The sequence below is a fragment of the Pleurodeles waltl genome, chromosome 6 (assembly GCF_031143425.1).
Source record: "Pleurodeles waltl isolate 20211129_DDA chromosome 6, aPleWal1.hap1.20221129, whole genome shotgun sequence".
Lineage (NCBI taxonomy): Eukaryota > Metazoa > Chordata > Amphibia > Caudata > Salamandridae > Pleurodeles > Pleurodeles waltl.
Genome location: NC_090445.1, coordinates 1,315,501,765 through 1,315,517,435, shown reverse-complemented (window position 1 = coordinate 1,315,517,435; position 15,671 = coordinate 1,315,501,765). Strand labels below are relative to the sequence as shown.

Genomic DNA, 15,671 nt, shown 5'->3' with positions numbered 1-15,671 from the left:
CAGTAAAGGAGACTTGAGTTGCAGCCTGACACCCGACTAGGCAGCAGGGTCCATTATGGGGTCCATTACCATTACTTGCAGTAAGACTCCTACTAACCTCATTATGTCAAAGAACTGTCAGAAAATCGCTAGACAGAAGTGTAGAAGGAACTAGAAGTGCAGTGGTATCCTCTGCTTTTCATTCAAGATGTTTTATTCACTTTTCTGGGTGATCAGCAAATATAAATCTAATAAAGCATACATAAAACGTGGGAATTGCATATTTTTTTCTAATAGAAAATGTTGTACATTATACAGTTCACACATTTTGCTCAGCTTTTCCAGCTCTTCCATTTTTAGCATTAAGGGCCACTATACGACCTTTTGTTTTGCGACTCGCAATTTGCAATCCCTTCGCAAATTGCAAATTGTGATTCACCAAACAAAATGTACAACAGTGTTAACCACACTGTTTGCAATTGCCAAATGGGTCGCAAGGGACCTGCCTCGTCGATATTCATGAGGCAGGTCGCAATTTGCTACCCATTTAGGGAAGGTGGCGTGCTGGGGTCATGTCTATGACTGCTTTTTCAATAAAGTAGTTTTTTAAAATGCAACCTGTTTTCCTTAAAGGAAAATGGGATGCATTTCAAAATTGAAAATTAAAAGTTTTCTTTTCATTTTTTCAGAGTAGACAGTGGTCGGTGGGACCACTGCCTGCTCTGAATTTTTTTTTTCGCTTCCATTCACAAAGAGGAAGGGGTCCATTAAAGATAATCAGGTTAAGATCAGATGACGAATGTACAGTGACAGCTAAACGCTAAGTGAAGATGTATTCTAAGTACACTTATTTATGTGTATCCAAAATGCATCTATGGGTGTCACGACAGTCTCACTTTGTTAATTTTATAGACAGGCTCTTTTGAGTGAGTGTAAGTGAGGGTTTGATAAAATATGTCTTTTCAAGAAAAACGTTTCTCAAATTCATAGGCAATTTGCTGATCTACAAATTTGTTCCCATCACAGTACAAAAACAGATGGTCATAGACCATTTTGGATTCTTATACACACACCTTTCTCTCCAAAAATCCAGCGCTTGTGAAGACTGGTTGTAAAGAAAATGGGAGCTTGAGTGATGGACATGAGGAAGTCGGCGATGGCCAGGTTAATGATGAACATGTTCGCAGGGGTCCGGAGGCTGCGACTTCTAGAGAAACAGAGCGAGAAGATACAGTGACAGGGTTACTAAAACAGTGTGCTGAAATCGAAGGGGGTTTACCCCTCACAGGGAGCAGTGCAAAACAAGGACTATGAAGACGACCTGGAAATATAAAACACCATGGGTCGCATCACGGTGTGCTTCACTGGTGCTGTGCAGAGCTGATCGTCTGTTTTACGCGTATGCAGGTTCGTAAAATGAAATCATTTACCCCACTATGTCTCTGAGTGAGACTTTATCTTTAGACAGCACAGCTCAGAAACAGGAAGAGGCAAACTTTGCCCACTATTTACATGCAGTACTACCTAACAAATAAAGCACTAACTCAGGGAAATATCGGGTTAAATTAATTCACTGTACGCCCCGCGGGTGCATAAAACAGGAGCTCAATTTTGCGCTGCGCCAGAAAAGCCCTTCATGACACCTTCCAAGCATCTAACTATCAACATAGATTTATTCGCTAGTTACTTTTAGTTATTAAAATATCACAACTGAGATGCATATGTCTTTCTGACTAATCTGACTATGTCATTGACAATAGGCATATAAAACCAGAAAGTGAGACTGTATTAGATTGAGGACACCAGCACGGCTGCACAGTCTGGTATTTCCTAGCTTCTGTTCGTTCTGTTACTGAGGAAGATTTTGTGGTGTGTTTCATTGGCACTATCATACCTTTGAAAAAGCTTTCCACAGTACTTATTGTTCATTCGCCTTTCCGATCACTGTTTCTGCATAACATAGGCATAGTATTCTCCTATCGAAGAGCCCTATACAATCAGAGCAGGTCATTAGCAGCCTCCATCACAGCCGGGTAGGGAAGACGTACAAACATCAGGACGTTTCACTTTTCAAATGAAGAAGTAGGTGATTGCTAGACGAGGAGATACAGGGTTTGTAGAGCCTGGTAATGTAGCAGCCAGAGGTTAACTGTTAACACCAGAGTCCTCCAACCGTTTGCGTACAAGAGCTACATGTGTTCAACGAAAATCATCGCGACCAAGGCATGCGAGCCAACAGGCACTAAAAAACTGATACAGAGGCAACTAGACTAAAATGAAGACAAGAGGATACTTTAAAAGGCCAGAGGGTCAGCAAAAGGAAGTTGTCTTTAGGTTTTTCTGAAGCAAGTAGTATTGTAAGTATATTTAGGGGTCAGTGGAAGGGCATCCCACCGAATGGGTCCCAGCACAGGAAGGCTTTACCCCCTCATCTACCCACTTTGAAGTGAGGGATCTGATATGAATCCTTAATGCTGGATCAGGAAAGCAAATCAGGTCCTCATTTGAAATAGATCCAGTGAGTGAGGCAGATAACCTTGAAGTTGAGTGGGTGTCAGTGCAGCACCAGGCTAGTCTGAGAGATGTGATTAAATTTCCAAAGCTCTATTAGTCTCATGATCATATTATGATTCTTTGCAATTCAGCCTTCAGGAAGTGCATGAAGATGGCATTGCTGTATTGCAGCCATGATACAATAGCCGTATTTCACTTCAAGTCTCTCTTGGAGACAGGAAAAAAGATAGGAATTTCCAGAGGAGTAGGAGTTGCAGATGACTGGTGGAGCTGACTTCTTGGATGTGGGGGTGAAAGCACGTCAAATTAAATAATTGAGACCAAGTTCTTAACCGATTTGAGTGGAACCAGAGAGGGCCCAAAAATATAGGGCCATGCCAATATCTCGACGGATGGTTGCACCTTCTTCTCTTGTCGAAACTAGCAGAAGTAAGGGTGAATCCTTCTGTTGTCCCTGTTTCCTTAACGCTTAGCAATATCACATAAAACCAGCAACTGTCTCTTTAAAGGGTTACTTATCGAGAATTGTAGCAGGACCTGACACTTACAAAGGTCACACTGGGGGCCTCATTTTAGAGGCCCTAGTGGCACACTGCACCACCAAACGTAATTTTTTTTTGACGTTTTGGTGGTGCAGTGTGCCAGCCCATATTTACTAGGACACGCAAAGCCTTTCATGGCCTTGTAAATAAGGACCATTTTCAAGCATAACACTGTGAGAAAGGGGCATTCCATGGGTGTTACTTTGGGTGTTCCTACGCAACACCCATGGAACCCAAAATAATCGGACGCATCCCCAGAATTACAACTCTGGAAATGCATCAGATTCCTCTGCCACCTCAGGGGTGGCGTAAGAGTGATTCAACGGGGAGAAATATCTATATTTCTCCCTGGCTTTTCCTCTTTCTATGTGTGCTGCATTCTGTTTTTGTGATTGTTTTTGTGCAGGGAGGTGTCCCTTCCATCACAAAAACAATCATCCCACAATGCAGGCATCCTTGCACCATGGTGCAAAGGTGTCTGCATTGGCTGATGGCAGCAATGTGTACACCAGTGCAGGGGGAGAGGACAGAAATGTGCTGTATCTTGTAGATAAGGTGCATTTCTGCCCTTACCCAGTAGCCCAAGCTGGTGCAGAACATCTTGTAATTGAGGCTCAGGAGTAGGTGAATACTGGATCTAAATAGAGCATAACACCAGAAGCAGATAGTGATATTCAGATTGCCTCTAGTCTGCCCACAGTAGAAGAGAAAGGGACCCACAGAATACCACCATAAACTCATTCAATAGGTTCATTATAAATTAGATTTTCAAATCAGCAGTGAATTCCAGGTCCGACTCCCACAACCTTATACATCAGTGGCTTCCATGGGCATCCTCTCCCCCCAGTGTGCACTTAGGAGCACTTGTCCCAGGTAGGAATAGCCTCCATTTCAGCTGCCATTTTCACCTTCAAATCATAGACATCCCTCCTAGGACCAGGATACCAAAATATACAGGATATTCTCAGAAGTCTTTAGATACCTTTCTGAGACTACTTTAGTTTCTCATTATGCAAGCCTTTTCAGGGCTAAATATCAACCTAAGGAGAGTACTTAATCAAATGTGCATTTGGCCATGCATTCAGTTATGCCCCCCTTTGTCAGCCTTTGTGAGTGTTCCCAGAACTCAGACTCACCAAACCATGTGATGTCAATAAGGGCTCCTATAAGCTGATGTGTGGCCACTAATAGTACCTCAGGTCCCCTTCAATGTGACCTGTGTTGTCCATTACCTAACACCAGGGCACCATACATAGAAAGTGTGAGTGTACCCAATCAGATACACATTCCACTACCCATTTGACCTCAATCTTTTCCACTGTGACGAAAGGGTGCAATAAACCCAGGATGATGCTCTATATACAGATGCGCTGTATTTTGAAGTTAGCATGGCCTTTGGCTCTGGCTTCCAGTCAGTCTCTCTTAAGAAGGATAGATTCTGCCTTACTTGACTAGTAAAACTGTCCTAAGTCTTGACTGGGAAGGATTAACTTAGAGGATTTTACTGGGATAATACTCCACTTGTTGTTGAGGCCCCTGAAAGACTATGATCTGGAGGAAGGCCTTCTACAAGAAAATACATTAGAAATTGCAAAGACATTGCTGCCAAGCAGGCTAAAAAAGACCCACTAATCCTTGGACACCCACAAGGGTTGAGAACCTGCAAAAATAATTAGGGATTGTGAGTTTGGTGAGCAGGCGTCTTTCCTGCCCTGCCTCTTAACATCATGACATTAGGAAAGCCTATCTTCTTCCACCCAATCCAAGAAAAACGTTGTTTTTTCTCTCTCACCCTATCCTTTTTATGATGTTTCCCTGTCTGAAACTGAGCACCCTAATTTCAGATCCATTGCAAGTTTTCTACGGGACTAAGATTTTGAAGTCATACTGTTACAATAACATTTTTCTTGCCAACTTTAATCATTGACCATGTAGTTCCAAGATACACGTGTTCTACTTTTGGTCAATGGTTACCAGATCCTAGGTGTCCTTGGTAACTGGACACCAAAACTCTAGGAACTAGTTCTTTAACCTCTTAAAACCCTACTGCTTGTGAACTATTTCTGTGGATTGTCAGTCATCTGGGCTAACTCCATGTCCAGTAGGGTGCCTAGGAAACCCAGGTAGAAGGTTGCTAATCATAGCAGACTCTAAGATTTATGGCATCCCTTCGAGAAACTTTGTCACATATGAAGTGAACTGTAAGAAGTCTGTTCTAAAAGGCTAGAGACCAAAGATTTCAAAAAGATTAAGCAAAGGCACTATCTTTATCCCCCATAGGATAACTTTGTATATAGATCATATGTTTTTAGTTTTGTAGTACTATACTACATAGGAATTATTTATTAAATGTGTTACCGGGTTATATCTTGGTCACAAATATAAATATAACATGTATTCTTTTTCAGAGATCAAGGTTCAGCCCCACCTCTTTGTTTCAAATCCTCCACCATGATCTGGATAATGCCTTGGCTATTAGTCTGAAGTATACAAAAAAGTGATGGATGGAATGCTTGAATTAATCTAAGTCACTGGTAATTACTTGGGCCGTATTCCAGTTCATCATTAGTTTACACACCAATGCACCACAGTTTGGACCCAGCCTTATACAAACCAGTCTTGACCCTGCTTGTGTAGGAACAGTTCAATCCAAACTGCCAGGCCTGGTCCTCCCTGAACTGGCACACAGGCAAACCAGGACCAGTTTCACGCTTATGAGCGCTCATCAGCTGGGTACAGCTTGGTTCTAATACACTATGAGCCTGATTACAACTTTGGAGGAAGGTGTTAATCCGTCCCAAATGTGACAGATATACCACCAGCCGTATTACGAGTCCATTATATCCTATGGAACTCGTAATACATCTGGTGGTATATCCGTCACATTTGGGACGGATTAACATCTCCTACAAAGTTGTAATCAGGCCCTATGTGTGTATGGCACACACGGATGGGCATACCTATCCCACTTAGGGTGCCACAGTAAAGTATACAAAGCAGTGATGAATGGAATGCTTGAATTAATATCAGTAACTGGTAATTACTCTGGACTGTATCCCAGTCCATCGATATTCTGCACACAATGTCACTTCAGTTTGGACCCAGCCATAAGTAAATCAGTCTTGACTGCTAGACCTCAAGTCTTTGGAGAGTCACATTAACATAGAGAAAGCAAAATGAATAATTGGTTAGCCAACTCAAGTGCGCAACTCTCTGCAGACGTGGACAGCAGGGGTAAGCAAAAGTCCCCTTTGCAGTTACTGCACTGCAACAAGTGACTGTCCCAGACTCAACTAAAAGGCCTCACTCCCCCAGGACAAAACCTTTGAATCACAGTTGTAAAAACTGTGGGGGTACCTATTGGAAAGTACACTCTTTTTGGTATGATTAACCCCATGTTTTGCCTGTTGTCAATATGCTTTGACTGTTTTCACTGGGACCCTGCTAACCAGGACCCCAGTGATTGTGCTCTCTCCCTCTAAATGTGGTTGCTTAGGACTTTTGCACACCCCACAATTGGCATACTGGTGCCCCCTTGTCAGTCCTTAGTTTATGGTACTTAGATATCCAGGGCATTGGGGCACCATGGGATCCCCATGGGCTGCAACATGTATTGTGTAACCCATGGGAGCTCATGCAAAATGTGTCTGCAGGCCTGTCATTGCAGCCTGCGTGAAAAGGCACATTCATTCTATCACTACAGGTCACTGCAGCAGATCACTGTAAGTCACACCTATGGTAGGCCCTCCTAGCCCAGAGGGCAGGGTGCAGGTACTTGTGTGTGAGGGCACCCTTGCATGAGCAGAAGTGCCCCTACAAACTTCAGCTCCATTGCACTGGACATTGTAAGTGCAGGGAAGCCATTTTAACCATACTGGACACAGGTCACTACCTCTGTCCAGCTATGTAATAGTAACTCCGAACCTGGGCATGTTTGGAATCAAACATGTCAGAATCATACCCAAATACTGTTGCCAATATTGGTTCCATGATTCCAGGTACTCCGGGGGCTCCTCAGAGGACTCCCAGCATTGGTCCCGCCAGTCTTCTGGGGTTTTCCAGGCAGCCGGGGCTGCTGCCACCCCTCAGACAGGTTTACGCCCTCCTCCTGCTTGACCAGCTCAAGCTGAGGAAGGCAGAACAAAGGATTTCCTGTGGGAGAGGGACGTATCACCCTCTCTCTCCCTTGGAAATAGGTGTTACATGGCTTAGGTGGAGTAGCCTCCCCAAGCCACCAGTATGCTTTGAAGGGCACACTTGGTGCCCTCCTTGCACAAACTAGTTTGCACCAGTCCAGGGATCCTCAGCCCCAGCTCTGGTATGAAACTGGGCAAAGGTAAGGGGAGTGACTACTCCCCTGTCCATCACCAACCTAGAAGTGGGGACTAGAGCTCCTCCAGGTGGCCATTGATTCTGCCATTTTGAATCCAAGGTGGGCTGAGGCCCCAGGGAGCATCTCAGTGGCCAGGACAGGTCGGTGACATCACAACCCTCTCCTGATAGGTGGTCACCCTGCTAGGTAGCCAATTCCCCTTCCTGGGTTATTTAGGTCTCCATTTTGGGTGGGTCCTCAGATGCAACATGAAAGATTCCAGCAGGACTCCTCTGTTTCGTTGACTTCTTTTTCTGGCCACTGGGACTGCAACTGGATTATCTAGGTAGCGACAATCTGCAACTTCATCGACAACACTGCTCTGCAACATTTTTTCTCTATCGCCTTCCAGCAACTGCAACATTTCCCCTGCTGTGCATCCTCTGAGGGTGGTGAGTCTTCAGCCTGCACAAGAAGTAAGAAGGAATCTCCTTTGGAGTGACATGAAGGAGTCACTCCCCTACATCTGCAGGCACCAACTGCAACAATGACCGCCTGTGTGGATCTGCTTTCCTCTGGAACTGGGTGGATCCTGCATCACAGGTGGTGATCTGTAAGATTCCCGTTGGTCCTCTATACCAGCTGTCCAACTTGGGACAACTTGCAGGATAGTACCCCTTGCACTGTGACTCTTGCAGCTACCAAGGCATGTTTCTTCCTCCTCCAAGGGATCCTCAGGCTCTGTGTTGCCCCAGCCCCCAGCACTCCTTCCTGCAAAGCACAATCCCCTGCCTCCTGCTCCAGCAACGTGGGACTCCTCTCCATGTGTGCTGTGTGGGCCTCACTGCGTCTGCTGTGCCTGCTGCCAGTGAGTTGCCTGTGGGGGCTGCCTCCTCTTTTTGTGACTCTCCCAGCTACTAAGGGTCACTCCGGACTCCCCTCCTTTGGTCGAGTCCCCTGGACCTTGCTGGTCCTCTTCAGCCTTGCAATCCTTCTTCTCTGTCTCTTGAGTTTGCCAAGGCTTGTTGGTGGTTTTCTAGCACCACTAACTGACTACATTTCAACTGCCGACTAGGACATCACTTGCATAACTTCTGGGACCTCTCTTCATCTCCTGCGCTGCACTGCTGACCTTCTTCATCCACCATCGACCTGGTCCTGCATCAATAGAAGGGTGGGTTGTGGCTCCTGCCACCACTGGACACTCCAACGCAAACTGGACTTGGTCCCCTTCCTTTTCAGGTCCTCTTCTGTCAGAATCCACCTTTGGCTTCTTCCAGTCTTGGCTGAGTCTTGCATAATCCTTTTCCAAAGTCCTCCTGTTGGTTTTGGGGAAAACCAGGTACTAACCTCTGCTCTCCTGGTCTCTGGGGGACACTCCAGTACTCACCTCTTGGGGTTCCTAGTTCCTCCAGCTCCACTTTACTGATTCCACTTTCTTGGGTGGACGACCGCCTTTCATATTCCACTTTTTTAGTATATGGTGTGGCCCTACACTAAGGCCCTCACTGTTTAACTATACCCTTGGCAATGCTTATTGCTTTCTATGCTCTTTATTGATTGCTAATGTATATATAATAGTGTGCTTACCTACCTCCAGTTGGGGATTCCCTAATCAATATTGTAGTATTTGTGTAGCTATAAGAAAGTACCATTATTTTGGTAGCACGGTGTGGTACTTTAATGTGTGATAGTGCTGTGTGACTATAGTGGTGTTGCATTAGCTTTGCATGTCTCCTAGATAAGTCCTGGCTGGTCATCCACAGCTACCTCTAGAGAGCCCTGACATCGTAGACACTGCCTACACTTCACTAATTGGGGATACCTGGATCTGGTATAGGGTGACAGCACCATAGGTGTCCACCACAAACCAGGCCAGCATCCTACAGTACCCTTTAAGTGAAATTGTATTAATTGTTGTAGTGATTGTATAAGGAAAAATAGAAAACATTAATAAAGATTAATCTTTACAGAGTGATTATCAGAGTGCATACTGTAATCCGGTCACCGATATGCATCATAATTAGAAAAGTTAGAGTTTACCTATGTTCAAACTCCTGTTTTGCTCTTTTCAGTAGCAGTGAAAACAATCTCCTAGAGTGTGTTAATAGTTGATAATTTAGTCTAGCAACAGTGATCTCCTAGCAATCTTTGGCAGGATGTGGCCACGAGTAGGCGTGATGCTACTGTGCTAATAACTGGGTAGATGATTGAGTTTGAGTATGGAGGTGGTTGACATGGGAAGGTTTTGGTACGAGTCAGTAGGCTGACAACCTTATGCAGAATATTCTGTATGAGGCAGGTGTTTTTCTGCACCCTCAGAATGTTTTTCCCACAGTTGCTACAAGGTGTGTTAGGGCTTGGGCTGTCTGCTCTTCCTACACTCATTTGGTCAGAGAACTGCAAAAGTCTGGATCTGGGTGGTAGCATGCTATAGTAATGGTCACCATGTAAAATCATCCCAGTAGCTTATTTGATGGGATTAGTACTTTCCAAGTTTGGGACTTTTGTCTCTGATGGGTGCCTTCCAGAAAGGTCTCCAGAGTAGAACCAAAATAGTTGCAGACTGGCAGTGTTGGTAGAACAACATAGTTCCCATAGTTAAATGTGAGGTAGGATAGCTTCCAGCATAATTGACACAAAGGCCCCTACATCATGGCACTGGTCCTTTTATGCCTGAGGCAGGTAGGAGCCCCTACCAAGGTTTCTGTGTAGTTGGCCCAAACTAACACCAAATAGGGGTTGAGAAATTGACCTTGATCCCACTATCTAGAATGTACATGTGGAGAGATCCCCAGTACATGACATTGGCGATTCCCTATGAGTGATGACATGTGGGTTACACTGATTTTTGTTCCACAGTAGCTAGATGGGCTTTGGCTCCTAAAAGTGCATCCTTGATTCCACTCAGCAGACTGCATCACACACCCATATTGTAATCTCCAAACAAAAGCTAGATATTACAAGTATTGAGTGTGTGCTTACCAGAATATTAAGAAAAAGTTCATTTTTTGTGAAAATCTAGATGAAGTGATGAGATATTGTGCATTTATCATAGCACGAAGTATCTATGTTACACACTATCTTTCACCCATTCGGGCATAGGTGGAGTAGATTGTTCAGCCTCTGTTCCTAAGCAATGTAATAGGGAACAATGCAAGAATGTAGCTGATATGATCCACACGCCCCACATTCTGAGCTCGGCGGGAGGGAGAACCAAACGTCATGGAGGGTCCCAAGCATCAGACCTGTCACTTTTCTCAGTAGCAGTGAAACAACAATCCAGAGTTGTACTCGCAGTCAAGAAGCATGAATAGGTCCCGACTCAGTCCTCATGGGTCTCTCTGTGTGATCATCAAAGAAAGGAACCTTCACGATGCCAGAGTCCACAGAGTGCAGATAAACCAGCCAAATGTTTGTCCCTATAACACATGTCCCAAATCTACTAGGAGGTACCTGATCCCTGCAAATGCAAATGGCTGCAAGGAGACCAGTGAGAATGCATACATGATTACTCAGGTGGCATAAGCAAAAGAGGAGAAGGAGCATGCAATTTACCAGACCCAACTGCAACGAATAAGAAATAGAGAAAAAACTCAGGTAACCCAGGATGATGTAAGTGATAATGAATAGAATATGGTCTATCTGAATTCTGTAGGAAAGACAGTATGGCTCTTTTCGTCTGCCATTCAAAAGGCAACACATGAACAGGGTGCCCAGACCTAGAACTACAGTTCTAGTCCATTGCTGCCTCCCCACAACTATCCTCCACACAAGCATTGGTGCAGGAACCTGAGTTGTTACCTACTCCTGGTTTTCCACAGGGTGTCAAGTTCATCTCTTCATCAGCCTAAAGAAGCACAGAAATCAAAGACACAGGGGACCAGGAAGAAATGAGCTCAAGATTAAGAGCTGGAAGACACTTCCGAAATAATCTCCAGCACAGTGGCCAAAATGAGTTAAAGGTATACACAGAATACAGGGAAAAAGAGGAACCTCAGGACAGGGTCAGGCTGCTTTCTGGCATTCAGTGCCCCCCTCAGATAGAGAGGGGTCTTTGGGAGCCCTCAATCGTGCATGAAACCACTACTTTGTTCACTCTTCCGGGGGGGGTGGGTGAAGAAGGGGTTTCAAGTCCCAGAAATGACCATGAATGTATCCAGAAATGCCTTTCAGATGATACTAGGATAGAGGGATATGTCCATTGCTGCTTATCTGTTCCAATCATTGAGGAAAAAGATCCTGAAATAGTTGTCCAACCAGACAGTCCCCATCAACCAATCAACATTGCAGTCCCACTCTGAGCCACCAGTAGAGACAGTACCAATGAGAAATCTGTGTGCAAGGCACAAAAAGAGAATGAGGAATTATGGAAGTAGAACCTGACATAGCCTATCTGGATATAGACTGCCATCAACTGGGAGACTGGAACACTGGAATGAATCTGGGTGTTCGATGAGAAGAAAGAACACTAGACTGAACTCTGATGTGAGTTTATATGCTGTTAGAATGTGTGTGTGCCAGGGAATGTGTGGGAAAAATGTTATGATTTTAAAGCTTAGTGAGTTGGCAGGGAGCTTACTATGGATCTTTTATGGAAATATGGAAATCATTCCTCTTTCACCATACCTGTGATTTCTCATCTTCATTCCACCACAGGAAAAGCATTCCATTCTGGACTACTGGTGGGTATCTAGGGATGGATCTGCTGAAATGAACATTGCTCCTTCAGAATCCCTTTTAAGAGAGGGGACTTTTAACACCTATGTCCATTGTTATGCCTCCCCCTGACTCAGAGATACAGTACATTTGTAATATCTTCCAATATAGTCAGGCTGCAAAGACTGAAATGTCCAATTGCCTTACAAGCAGTCAGAGGATTGACATGAGTTTGTAAACCATGATTTATCTGAGGGCATAGAGCATGCATGTAGGCCTATTTGTCCATGAGTGGCTTTATGGCTTTATGGCTCTATGACGGTCCTTTGTCAGAATCAACCAGATGAGGCAACACATATGATCAGATGCTGTTGAAGAAGTGGAGTGTTATTCTGGGCAAATGTCTCCAAAACGTGGAGTAAGTCATCAACATTAAGATTTGCGTGTGGCACATAAGATATGGACCACACCATAAACAAGCATAAAACAGTAGCACAGTGTTGGAAAATGGGTTATTGGTAAGGGCAGGTAAGTACCTACACTTAGCAATAGGCCACTAACCTCCACTCGGGTCCAGTTAGGTCTCAGTAAATTAAACCCAGCTCAACCCTTGGTAGCTTGGCAACGAGCGTCAAGGCTTAACTTGGGAGACAGAGTGTAAAGCAGTCAAATATCACAAAACAGTAATTAAATAAAACACAAGAAATAGTTAAAAAATCCAAAACCAATTTATAAAAATAGATTATATTTTTATCTTTAAGATGACACAAAAACGAATAAAATCGGATAAGGGGAACCGGAGATATGAATTTTTAAAGAATTACAGTTTTTTTAGTGCCTAGAAAAAAAAATCACCAATTGGGTCATCTGGTTGCACCTCAACCGTGGCAATGTCAAAGTTTCAGTCCGACCACGATTGAGCCCGGCTCGGCTACAGGCTGCGGGAGGCCTCGGTCAAAAGATTACCTTGACACTTAGTCGTTTTTCTGAAGATTTTCTTCAGCGGGATGAACCTGCCAGTCCAATCCGACCTCCTGGAGCTCTTCTCCGGATACGCATCGCGGGAATCCTCAGTGAAGATTTTTACCTTCGGACTTAGTCGTTTTTTCGAGGTGAAAATCCTTCGACCGGGGAAAACCTGGATCTTGATCCGACGTCCCTGGAGCCCTCCTCGAATACGCTGGCTGGGAGGTCCCGGTCAACTTTTTACCTTCGGACTTAGGGCCAAATGTAGGAAAGGGTTTGCGCCTCGCAAATGGCGAAAATCGCCGTTTGCGAGGGCCAAACGCCTCTCCGCGATGCAGAAATGCATTTTGCGAGTCGGATCCGACTCGCAAAATGCATTTCCGACTCGCAAATAGGAAGGGGTGTTCCCTTCCTATTTGCGAATCGCAACGCTATGCAATTTTCGCGGTCGCAAATGAAATCGCAGTTACCATCCACTTGAAGTGGATGGTAACCCAGTCGCAAACGGGAAGGGGTCCCCATGGGACCCCTTCCCCTTTGTGAATGGAAACAAAAATATTTTTTCAGAGCAGGCAGTGGTCCGCCCTGAAAAAAACGAAACTAAAGGTTTCGGTATTTTTTTCCAAGTGCAGCTCGTTTTCCTTTAAGGAAAACGGGCTGCAGATGGAAAAGAAAAAACTGCTTTATTAAAAAGCAGTCACGGACATGGTGGTCTGCTGTCTCCAACAGGCCACCATCCCCGTGAATGCCCATACTCGCAATGGGGTCGCAAACTGCGACCCACCTCATTAATATTAATGAGGTGGGTCTTTGCGACCCCATTGCGAGTTGCAGAAGGTGTCTGAGACAACTTTCTGCATAGCAAATTGCGACTTGCAATTTGCGAGTCGCACGGACTCGCAAATTGCAAGTTGCAATTTGAAACCTACCTACATCTGGCCCTTAGTCTCTTTTTCGGAGATTTTCTTTACCGGGATGAACCAGCAAATCAGGTCGGTTCGCGGTTGAAGCAAGCAGACAAGAGTTGCCGCGGCAGGTCGGTCCCTCTATGGAGCTTTTTTTCAAAAGTTCCCCAAACTTCTGCAAACTTCTGGGGCTTCTCCCAGATGTCCTTTTAAGGTTCTTTTGAGGTCCACAGCTCTCCCCAAGGGTCCAGAAGTTCTGAGATGGTCCTTGGGAAGTGCGGATTACAACTCCCAGAATGCACCTGGTGCAAACTCCTTTTTGGCCACTGGGCAGTGGTCAGCTGGTTGATTTCTTCAGGAGTTGGTGCAGGGGACTCTGGTTAGCAATTTTTCACCTGTAGCAAACAGGGAGTCCCTCCTTGAACCAGTTGAAGCCAGGCAAAGTCCTTCTTGTGGTGAAGCCCAAGTATGCAGCTGGTGCAGTCCTTCTGAGTGCAGGTTCCAGGTGCAGGCCAGGGGTCCAGCAGGGCAGTCCTTCTTCTCCTTTGGTTCTTCCTTGTTGGAATCTGATGGGGATCTGAGGTGTAGGTGCAATTCTGCCAGTTTTATCCTTGCTCCTTAGTGAAAAGCAGGGGGGTCCTGGTTCTCCAATCAGGTGCAGGGTCCTACCCCTGCGATGACCACTTCCTGGAAAGTGTGGCAAAAATCAATCCCAGGAGGCAACATTCTTCAAAAATCCATCATGGCTGAATCTGATTTTTGGAGGTTACATCTGGCTGAGCCCACCCACTGGTGTGGCTAAAAATCATAAACACACCCCTCTCCTGCCCTCTCCTAATCTAATCAAGGGGGCACCTAGTTGTCTGGGGTTGCAGGATGTGGGGGTGTTGCTGGCTGCTCCAAATGTCCTTCTCTGCCTTTGAAGACCAGTTTGGCAGGCCTCCCCCTTCCTGCCTCACCATCTGCTGAGGGGAGATTCCCTCCCACAGGCACATTCCTTTGTGTGAAGCCAGGCCACATCACACCTCATCAAGGCAGCCTGGCCAGGCTGCTAGAGGCTGGCCAATCAGAGCCCAGCAGCAAAAACAATGCAAGGCTGAAATTGGCAACTTTTCAGGTAAAGTTTAAAACTCTTCACCTGAGCAAGTTATATTAAATCCAACAACTGGAAGTTGTGGGGTTTATTACAACAATTAATTTGATACCAAACTCTTGGTATCCATAATTTAAGGGGAATTTAAAAATAAAAATAAAGTCTCCCCATTCTAGCCTATGGAGGCCATTCACTACAATGAGGGAAAAACGAATTTGGCTGTTTTTACCTCACCAGGGCTTATAAAACTATTTTTATAAGGTCCCTGCTCATAGTTACATGACACCCAGCCCTAGGGGCACATAGGACACACTTTAGGGGTGACTTATATGTAAAAATAAGGTAGTTTAAGACTTTGGAACTACTTTTAATTCCAAAGTAAAATTTGCATATAACTTTAATTTAAAAGCAGCCAGCAAGGCAGGCCTGCCTTTAAAATGACACTGGGCACCTCAGCAGTGCACATATGGGTGCACTACCTATGCTGTGGTCCCTAAACCTACATGCCCTACCATATACTAGGGACTTATAGGTAGGTTAACTTAGCCAATTATAATTAGCCTAATTTGCATATCCATTTTACACAGAGCACAGGCCCTGGGACTGGTAAGCAGTACCCAGGGCACAGCGAAGAGTCAGTAACCACCAGTACCTGTCCAAAAAGTGTGGGGGTGACCAGTGCAAAAAGGAGCACTTTCCTA

At 45.0% G+C, this 15,671-nt stretch overlaps 1 protein-coding gene across 4 annotated transcripts in view; it reads right to left on the bottom strand.

The window, feature by feature from the left end:
- OPN4 (opsin 4) overlaps positions 1 to 15,671 on the bottom strand; it is a 714,562-nt gene that overhangs the window by 439,113 nt on the left and 259,778 nt on the right. For all 4 annotated transcript variants that reach the window (XM_069240595.1, XM_069240596.1, XM_069240598.1 and 1 more), the window contains exon 3: positions 1,053 to 1,186. In XM_069240595.1, the coding sequence (XP_069096696.1) occupies positions 1,053 to 1,186 (134 nt within the window). The remainder of the gene's footprint in view (positions 1 to 1,052; positions 1,187 to 15,671) is intronic.